Raw genomic sequence first — 9,290 nt, 5'->3', positions numbered from 1 at the left:
CTCAATAGCCCAATAAAGCACGATGTATACATGAAACAACCGGAGGGATTCATCAAACCTGGCACCGAACACCTCGTCTGCAAACTCAAGAAGTCGATATACGGCACGATGCAGGGAAGCCACGATTGGCAAGACACGCTAGCGGCGGGATATAAGGAAGACGGTTACACCTCGTCCCAAGCAGACCCGTGCGTGCGCTGGAGACGCCAGAACGGGAAGTATACCATTACGAGCACGTATGGAGATGATGTTCTAGGAGGTGCAGAAGGGGATATCGAGAAGAAGAACACCGTGGAGGACCTTGGGAAGCATTGGGAGAGTAGCGAGGTGAAATCCGAAATACTTCTGGGGATGAAAATCTCGCAGGACAAGAAGACAGGAGCCATTACTTTATCACAGAAAGCCTACTTCACCCGCATGCTCGAACATTTCGGTCTCCAAAATGTCAAACACCGCTGGACTCCACTTCCACCTGACAACAAACTCGAAGCCGCTCCGAATCCCCTACCAGACGATGAACGAATTTTCATGCACGACAAGCCTTACCGACCGGTCGTTGGATCTATGATGTGGGGTCAAGTTTGTACCAGACCAGATATCTCCTTTGCGGCTAATAAACTCGCCCGTTATCAACTCAATCCCGGGCGTCAGCATTGGGAGGCAGTAGAATGGCTAGCAGGATATATTCTAGAAACCCTTGACTATACTATCACTTACAGGAAGCCGCCGCCCGATTCCGAGCTAACCAAGGGAGAAGGCCTGAAACCCTGCGGGTACCTCGACGCCGACCACGCGGGATGTATAGACACTCGGAGGTCAACATCTGGAAACGTATTCTTCATGGCTGGGGCACCGGTCACATGGAGTTCGAAACGACAGCCAACAGTAGCACTATCGACGACCGAAGCCGAATACATCTCAGGGGCAAGGGCCAGTCAACAGGCAAGTTGGTTAATGTCATTCCTTGCAGAAGTGGACCTGAAACAGGATGGTCCACTAACGCTTCACTGCGATAACTTCGCGGCGGTTAGCCTCACGCAGAACTCCAAGAAGAATATGTTGGTCAAACACATCGAAATGCGCTATCACTTTATTCGGGAAAAAGTAACAAATGGCGAAATCACAATGAAGCCGATTAGAACTGGGGAAAACGTAGCAGACATCTTTACGAAGGCCTTGAACGGTACAATCCACTCGAAGTGGGTCAAATTCTTAGGTCTGGATCGCACGGATTAGGGGGTGTGTTAGAGAAGAATCCGTACGCTCCGTCCTCATCCAGCCTTTCTGACTTATTTATCTATGCGTACTTTTTCTTCTACTCGTTGCTGCTTACATACTCTACGATCGAGTACTTATACAGACGCTCCTATTTCGCAGCTTTCCCTCAGTTGTTCTCTACTACAACTGAGGGTAAGTCACACTCATATTTAAGTTAATTATCCATACTGATCCTGTAGTAGTATTCGTTATCCTACAGGTACATTTATTGAATATATCAGTTGTTCTCTACTACAACTGAGGTATTCGTTATCCTACAAAATCGTCCTTGATGCGCTCTATTACTGTGTACCAACTCCTCGCGCTTTGCGCCTGTATTTCGAGCCCTTGATGCTGGAGGAGCAGTGCTCGGAACCTGAACAAGATTCCAAACAGACGCCCTTGGTACAGGAGGTGCAACCCTTGGAATCGGGGCAAACAGCCTTAGGAACCAAGCAGACGCCCTTGAATTCCCAGGGCCCGTTCAATCCCGCGAAGAATAAGTATGGGCAAGCTGTAGTAGATGCTATAAAATGTTTGAACAGCCTCCAGGAGCTGGCCAAAATCCTCGAAATTCGCGCAGAGGCGGGGTATGCCAGCGAAATATCTCATCAGCTATTGTGCATCTATCGCTCTGAGCCGGACGGTAGCCCTTCAAATCGCCTTGTAAAAATCGCCAGCGATACTGCGTATATGGATTTCGCCTCTCCCTGGGTTGGCGAAGAGTTACTTCGACGGCACAACGAGTGGCAGTTTTCCGATTTGTGCCAATTTTATCATAAAATCTCTCAGACGTCGGAACTCGGTGTTGCTGCGGGAGTGCTGTTCGAGCGTCTTTTCGTCAAGAGAATTATCACTCCCTCCCGGACCAACCTACGGTTCGGTCTATACTCTGCCCTCAACACTCCTCCCAAGCGGCAGACCAGAAAGAGCGCGAAAATTTCTCACACCAGATTCATTGGTTTCACCCTCGCCCGGCCTTCTTCAAAATCCGTTCTTCATTGGTCAAATTCCGAGGCAGACGAAGTGGACAAACTCGACCTTCCTGATGCGGACGATACAAAGGAGGACGATGGTGATACGGACGATCCTAATCCCTCGTCAATACCGCAACCGCGCTGGAACGACACGTTTTCTTTAAACCCATACCATATGATCCAGGAGGTAGAACCGGTACTGTGTACCCTTCACGTTCCATCCAAGCGGAACAATCCTCTGTTCGATGCACTTCTTTTGCAGGAGGACATTCCTAGCTGCGTCACGCTGTGGGTTATTCAAATCACTTCTGCCAAGAAGCATGGGGGAGCAAGCGCTGGCTACAATGATATTCAAGACATTTACAATCGAAGTGTGGAGAAATATGGTGATGGTAACGTGCGTGTAGGGTACATGTTGTTGGTACCGCCAAAGTATCACCAGGTCGAGTGGACCTTCGAGAATATCCATCTACTACCAGAAAATCTCCGACCTACTAACGGTAACGTTTATATCCAAATTTTCCAAGTCGATAAATTGGGAACTAGTGTATCACACGATGAAAGTTCGCCGTTTTGGCTAGGTGAAAATCAATACATTGTGTGATCTGTAATCGGTGCGCTTGACCAGGCAAGGTATAGGGCCCCATAGGGGAACACTAGTATATGACGGTCCGACTATGTACCAGTCGATTTCAGGGAAAGTGCCTGCCTCTTGTTCTGGAACCAACTTCCCCTACCATGGTCCATAAACAGGGGTGCTGAAAACCTCAAGCCTATTTGGAAGGCTAAGGAACTAACCTCCCCTACCATGAACAGGGGTTCTGCCTTAGGCCTGGTAGTAGTACCCCCATCCAATCTGACTAGACTGACTGAGTGCTTCAGTTAACGACTGTCAAAATAGAAAGCTCAACGTTATTATTTCGCCCAATTTGTATGTATGTATGTAGGTGCTTCACGTATAAACTATGATTATCCCACATTCTCAGTCATGTCCCATCGAACAGCTCCGGCATCAGTACACCAAGGATGCGATCCAAAAGTAACATAGACAAGTGAACATTACACTCCCTGGTCTCCAGAGGCTGTAACGCCATTGATATAGTGTCTGAAGGACTTGGGCCGAGAAGGAGGGGAGCTAGCGCTGTGATATCGAGCAAGAGGCTGAATTTAGTGAACATTTCCACACGACATATTTGACACTCACCGTTATCATCAAAAAACTCGACCAGTTTCCGCCTCGTCTCGGCTTGTTCCTCCAGCGTTGGGTCTATTGGTGGCGGAGCAGGATATCCGTTGGGAAAGAGTGTGCGTTTGGCGGTACGTGTCATAGTTTGCATCAAGCTTGTCGAAAGGGTTCGCGTCAAAAGGTATGGTAAGAACCTAATGTAGATGGTCAGAATAAGTATGTAATCCCTAATAAGAGAATAGACCTACTTGTCAAGCCATTTTCCTGCTACGCCCTGACTAGTCGCCATTCCGATAGTACTCATGATCGTGTTGCCCGCATAACGAGAGTTAGTGGTGAATATTTCCGCGAGCATGACAACAATGTACGTGGCGTAATCATGAGGGAAATCCGTTATTGTATCATAATTCGCTTCGGACGAAGAAGATGAAGGGACACCGGATGATGATGGGTCAACAGATGAAGATGATATAGAAGGCTCCAGAGGAAGCGCAGAATGGTCAGTCTGTGTCTGCGTTACCAACAGGGGGTCGATCGCGACTGTTACAGAAGGTGAATGTGAGGCAGGTATAGGTGGTTCCGGTGGTGGTGGTGTCAAAGAAGTTTCATTGATACCAGAATGTTGGTTGACCTCCTTCATAGTAACGATGAGTTGTCTGTAAGCGTGCACGAGCGCCAGACAAACGCCGGAGATGGATTGTATGAGTGTCAAGACGAATACGAGAAGTGTATGCGTGGAAAATCCGTTCGAATGGGGGGTAGTGACTTTGGGTTTCGTTGACGGTATATTCATCAACTGGTCCAAGATCATCTTCTCTATGAACCACGGTTGCGTTATCTTTCCCAAAATGTCCTGGGCGACTATCTTAACGATGATCTCTCGGACAATCACTCGCTCCGTTTCTGGATCCCAGTCCTCTGTCGGTAAGCAGGTTTTTAATATATGATCAACCAAGAACCGGACATAATCCAAGTCGATTTCGCCTCCTGGTTTGACTGCCATATGCGATTGACTCGCATGAAACAATGCCGGAATAGAAAGGGCACCTCCCGCCGCATATGATGAATTTAATTTGCTCCGAGCAAATCGAAAGTCGCGGTAATGTTGAGTGATTATAACAGGAATATCCCGGAACACCAACTCTGCTAAATCTCCCCTCTGATGCGCTTTAGCCAACCGATCCTCGAGTGTCCGAAAGACGTGTGTAAGAATATTGGTTATGATAGGCAGAAACTCTTTATCATATCGAGTGATTTTCGTCCACCAAGGTTGCACGAAAGCTCGCAGTGCGAGAGCGATAAAGTCGTATAATTCGGCATTAAATTCTGGTGATACTGAGGGATTTAGGAGCAGCGGCGGAAGTTCAAAAGAAGCTGGAGCTGTGGGGAAGAGAAGTCGTTTGAACAGTGGGACTGATCTATTTGCTACGTGGCTTGAGTTGCTATTCGAGGCCACAGAAGGAGCGACATGGCGACGGTTGGACATTAGTTACCGTGGGAAAGACACCTTTAGTAGATTTCTGGAAGAACTGAATGATGTCGAACTGCATAATGATAAAGCCTGCATTGAAATTGTGGACGTACACAGCCAGTCATATGTAGATGGATCATACAAGTGAATCTACCATGTCGTATATTATACACAGTCCATGTATTCATTGAAATTGAGATCTGTTCTTGGGGTTATTAAACTTGGAATAAAGTTCACAAGAAGCTTCCGAGTTCTAGTCACCTTGTTCACGACCATTGACCGCGCCAGAGCCTGGGGAATCTCGTCTGTGATATGAAACCTACTGCAGCATAAACTTGAAAACTCCGGTCCAGCTAACTGATCAGAGCAATGATCATTTCAACGCTTGCTGCGTTGCTGCCGCAATAGTAGTGTTGTATGTGAACCCAGGTGCATAAGATTGATCAAATTCTACCATACTTATTCACAAAAGTCATTCCCATAACCGGCCAACCGGACTATCCACACCATCAAGTAAAGGCTGGACATGTCCCCACATTTCCTCCGTGACCGCGGACATATCCCTTCCAGCATCGACTACAACCCACCTCCCGTTGCCAGCTTCCTCAACGGTGGCACCCACTTGCCGACCAATTTCTTCGAACACGTTTCTCACTCGCCTTTGCATGTCAGCCTTTTCATAACGCTCCTCGCCATAACCGCCTCGGGTGAGAGCAACCTCAGGGGAAATATCGAGGAACATTGTCAAGTCTGGCGAGGGAAGAGCAGAGTCCGGAGCGCGCGCCCAGGGCAAAGTTATAGGCGAAAGCTTTTCGAGTGATGATTCTGAATGACTTGCAGTAGAAATTGGCGTTTCGGAGCTCTTGGCGACGGAAAATGCAATTCCAGAGAATGCGTATCGGTCACAGAGGACAAGTTTGCCTTGCTTCAGGTAAGACAGAATTGTCGAGCTGGTGGAGTAAGTCACGTCGGAAACGGGAAACGGCGCGTTATACAAGCCAAGCAGATCGATCGCGTGTTGAAGATAATGGTGCCATTATTGACATTAGATAGAGAAGTAAAATAAGAATAAAGTACTAACGCAAATTCCCAGCGATTTGCGGAAAATAGCAAGTGTACGACATGGTCATCCAAGTCGGATTGCGAGTGCAGATACGAGTCAATCATCTTCCCAATGGGAGTAGAACGGTCTATTTCATTTTTAGCAACCAATATCTGGCGATCAGAGACAATCAGAGGAAAAGAGAAGAGATCCGAAAGATGAAACTCACCTGGAAACTTGATACAAACAACCTCTCTGCCGCCTGCCTGAATACGCCGACGCATGATTTCTGCTTGCGTTGTCTTTCCTGAACGGTCAAGACCCTCTACAACAATAAATGCGCCGCGTCGTGCCATTTCAAAGAGGTTGTCAAACGAGATTACTGTAAGATCAAAAAAGTAGCTCCAATTTGGTAAATGGCCACCGGTCAAAGCTGTAAATTTCGTTCCCACGTACTCTCAGCTCTGTGTTATTTGAAATTGCTGCCTTGCATTTGTACTGCGTTGTCATTTTTGATGTTTGCTCATAGTACAAGGACCCTTTTCCTACCGGGGGGCGAGAGCGGCATCAACTGTCATTGAATCTCTTCATACCTGGTCCTTTCGGGCGTAGTAGTACTAGTATATGATCTTGTTAAATTTGGGTCCTCAATCAGCGTTTCGTCCTGGTAAGTTCATTTTCAGGTTTTGAACTTTTGAGCCAACTGTTCGAACTACCTTTACGATCTACCTCGCTTGCTTCGTGCGGCCATAATCACTGGTGCGTTTCCTTTGGCGTATATACATCTTATGTGCACAAATGTGCTTTTCATCCCCTTCTTACTCCAGACTCCATCTTGATAAGACATGACACTATAGACTTCCACGCTTCTCTATCTAAACTAGCTAACGGATATAGCTGCATAAATATGGCTCGCACTTGGCTTCCATGAACGATCAGACCTCTGCGCGCTGCTTTCGCGCCTCCTTCGCCTGGAGTTGATCAAGAGTAGACTATCAACTCCGCTATGTTCACCTTCAACTTGCCAAGAGACGAGTGTACTGACGTTCGAATGGACTTCGAAAGCTGCCGCTCTGGGACTCAGACCCTAGCAATGAATTGCGTCGATCGGTTAGTATTCACTTTGAGCCTGGCTTCTCTCTCTCTGATCCTTCCTCTATAGTAAGCATCCACGCGGCTTTAGCCTTATCCTCAACTTCCTAATTCCCCAAATACCAATGGGACAGATAAAATAATGCCATCCTGGCGTCTCGGAGTCTCTGATCAGCTTTACGAGGTGCCAGGGCCTTCTTCATTCGGTCACGGAATTATCGATGTCGAAAATGGTCTGCTCAGTGTGGGTGATAGAGGAAGAGAAAATTTTGAGCCTAGATTGGAACGTAAAGTGATGAACTTGCCTCCTGTGAAAACACCGAACTCCTGATTTAACTTCCCCCAGGTGACATTTAGCGTATCATGTCAAGGGACGGGACAAATCCTAGAAAATCTCGAAGTCTCATGCTGCCACTAATATTGCGGACATATTTATTCTGCAGTTAGCACCGAACAATATGCCCACATTTCGAGCTTCTTCCGCTTCTTGATGCCAAATCGCATCCTGTGTGTGGCATCAGTCATTTCTATGGGAAAGATTTATACTTGTGTTTTATTGTTCTTTCCCGATTGTAAAGAAAACTAATTCATCGAGGTCGCAGGCAACATTCCAGAAGGAATCGGCAAAATAAGGCTAGTGCCAGTCACACATGTGCAGGCGCATATAAGAAAGATGTCCCCATCAGTACCGTCTACCAGAATACTTCGCATATCTTATCCTATCCCATATGCATTGCATACTTCAAAATGGCCGCGCAAAGCCGCTATATGCCAGAAGTCCGAAGCTACAGGTGCTTTGAGGCATGTACGATATTGATGTGAGTTGATAACTCAGCTACAGGGTGGTACAGATCGCGTTGCGCCCCCGTGATTAGGGATCGAACCTGGTTCTCTGTCAGCCCATGGAAGAGAAACATAGGCCTGAGTGCGGGAAGAAGAAGATCATAATCCAGCCACTGTAATTGTCCGACGCTTAATAAATGTGGGTCTAAATTCAAATCAGCCAAGAAATCTAGAAATCAGAAACTAAGGACACCAACCTTTAGGCCAGAAACCGACTGGGATATTGCCGTCTCGTTTCACAATGTTTTCAAACGCACCCGTTGCAGTGAGCATATCCGTCAGTCTTTGGGGGACCGTAACATCAATATCCTGCCTCGTCAGACAGCCACGATATGTTTCCCAAAAGGTAGACCACTCTCCGGCTGCAAGATTGGCGGGAGCCCGAGCCACGGGTCTTCCATCGACTATTGGAATCAAATCAGGCTCTATAAGGAGTACAAGCCCTCCCGGACGCAGTAGTCGAGTAATTTCACGTAGAAACTGAGGATAATCACGTATCTGAACGCCCTGAATGTGTGCCAGCTCCTAGTTGAGAGTTAGTGGAATGACTCACCCCAGTATGTATAGAACGGGCATGTATAAAGTCAAAGTATCCATCAGGATATGGTATTCCAGATTCTAGGTCGCACAGTTCGAAACTGTAGGAAGAAGAAAGCAAGTTATAATTCTAGACCTTATGTCGAATGTGATGTTCTTACGTGCAATTCGGAGGAACACTCCTGGAACGACCATTGATAATCAGTGCACAATGGATAGAATAATTATAGTGACCCATTACCTAGGTTGTAGAGGTGCTAGGTCTATTCCGATGACTTCAGCCCGCGGAAATTCATCCGCCATGTTTATAGCCCTGAAAGAGAATGAATAGTTCTAAGTTCGGAAGATTCGGTTTCAGCAAATTAAGAACTGAGGTTTCTTTACCATAGACCAGAACCAGTTCCAAGGTCAAGAACTGAGTATGTGTTGAAGGCGACTGTTAAACATCATTCAAGATACAAGAAGCCCAGTCGAACCTCTTCTATGCTGACCAAATTGCAAGGCCTCCTTCACTGGGCCCACATAGTTATTACCTTGAAAGACAAATTGCATCATCCGATGGTGCAGCTCAGACCTCTATAGTGCATACAACAAGGTTGTAAGAATTCAGCATGCTACATTTCATTGCCTTGTGAGACACACTTACTTTCACCTCATCCTCGTCCGCTGGTAGCAGATACCTTGTGTTCAGATTGTTGAATGTTCTATCGAATAAGCGCCGAAAATACTCGGAGTCATCCTCTCCAATGAAAGATACATCTGCAGATTGAGACATTTTAAAGAATGCAAGCCAACAAATGGCATGGTATAAGTAATGGGGAACCTCAAACGATCCGTTGACCTCCGCAAAGAAGGGAAACAGGATTAAAGCCACGTCATACGGTT

At 46.7% G+C, this 9,290-nt stretch overlaps 4 protein-coding genes across 4 annotated transcripts; 1 reads left to right on the top strand and 3 right to left on the bottom strand.

Annotated features, from left to right (window-relative positions):
- Positions 1 to 1,387: 1,387 nt before the first annotated feature.
- C8R40DRAFT_1267262 (uncharacterized protein) lies at positions 1,388 to 2,838 on the top strand (the record flags this gene model as incomplete). Its single annotated transcript, XM_046233961.1, has 2 exons — positions 1,388 to 1,410; positions 1,461 to 2,838. Exon 2 carries the CDS (start codon positions 1,609 to 1,611, stop codon positions 2,836 to 2,838), a length of 1,230 nt encoding a protein of 409 aa, XP_046082872.1. The 5' UTR covers positions 1,388 to 1,410; positions 1,461 to 1,608.
- Positions 2,839 to 3,220: 382 nt separating this feature from the next.
- Positions 3,221 to 4,906, bottom strand: C8R40DRAFT_1174229 (PXA domain-containing protein; the record flags this gene model as incomplete). The annotated part of the gene is made up of 3 exons (XM_046232154.1): positions 3,221 to 3,375; positions 3,439 to 3,614; positions 3,669 to 4,906. The coding sequence occupies 3 exons, from the start codon at positions 4,904 to 4,906 to the stop codon at positions 3,221 to 3,223; spliced, it is 1,569 nt and encodes a 522-aa protein (XP_046082871.1).
- A 259-nt stretch (positions 4,907 to 5,165) lies between these two features.
- On the bottom strand, positions 5,166 to 6,677 carry C8R40DRAFT_530148 (thymidylate kinase). The gene is made up of 5 exons (XM_046235359.1): positions 6,650 to 6,677; positions 6,390 to 6,597; positions 6,163 to 6,315; positions 5,973 to 6,081; positions 5,166 to 5,841 (listed from the first exon to the last, which is right to left on the bottom strand). Exons 3-5 carry the CDS (start codon positions 6,287 to 6,289, stop codon positions 5,364 to 5,366), a joined length of 714 nt encoding a protein of 237 aa, XP_046082870.1. The 5' UTR covers positions 6,290 to 6,315; positions 6,390 to 6,597; positions 6,650 to 6,677; the 3' UTR covers positions 5,166 to 5,363.
- A 1,133-nt stretch (positions 6,678 to 7,810) lies between these two features.
- Positions 7,811 to 9,180, bottom strand: C8R40DRAFT_1053902 (S-adenosyl-L-methionine-dependent methyltransferase; the record flags this gene model as incomplete). Its single annotated transcript, XM_046224893.1, has 8 exons — positions 7,811 to 8,013; positions 8,066 to 8,366; positions 8,422 to 8,506; positions 8,567 to 8,587; positions 8,647 to 8,718; positions 8,790 to 8,841; positions 8,882 to 8,981; positions 9,052 to 9,180. The coding sequence occupies 8 exons, from the start codon at positions 9,178 to 9,180 to the stop codon at positions 7,811 to 7,813; spliced, it is 963 nt and encodes a 320-aa protein (XP_046082869.1).
- Between the last annotated feature and the right edge of the window lie 110 nt (positions 9,181 to 9,290).

This window comes from Lentinula edodes, assembly GCF_021015755.1.
Source record: "Lentinula edodes strain Le(Bin) 0899 ss11 chromosome Unknown C8R40scaffold_35, whole genome shotgun sequence".
NCBI classification, from domain to species: Eukaryota; Fungi; Basidiomycota; class Agaricomycetes; order Agaricales; family Omphalotaceae; genus Lentinula; species Lentinula edodes.
This window is presented reverse-complemented; position numbering and strand designations above follow the sequence as displayed.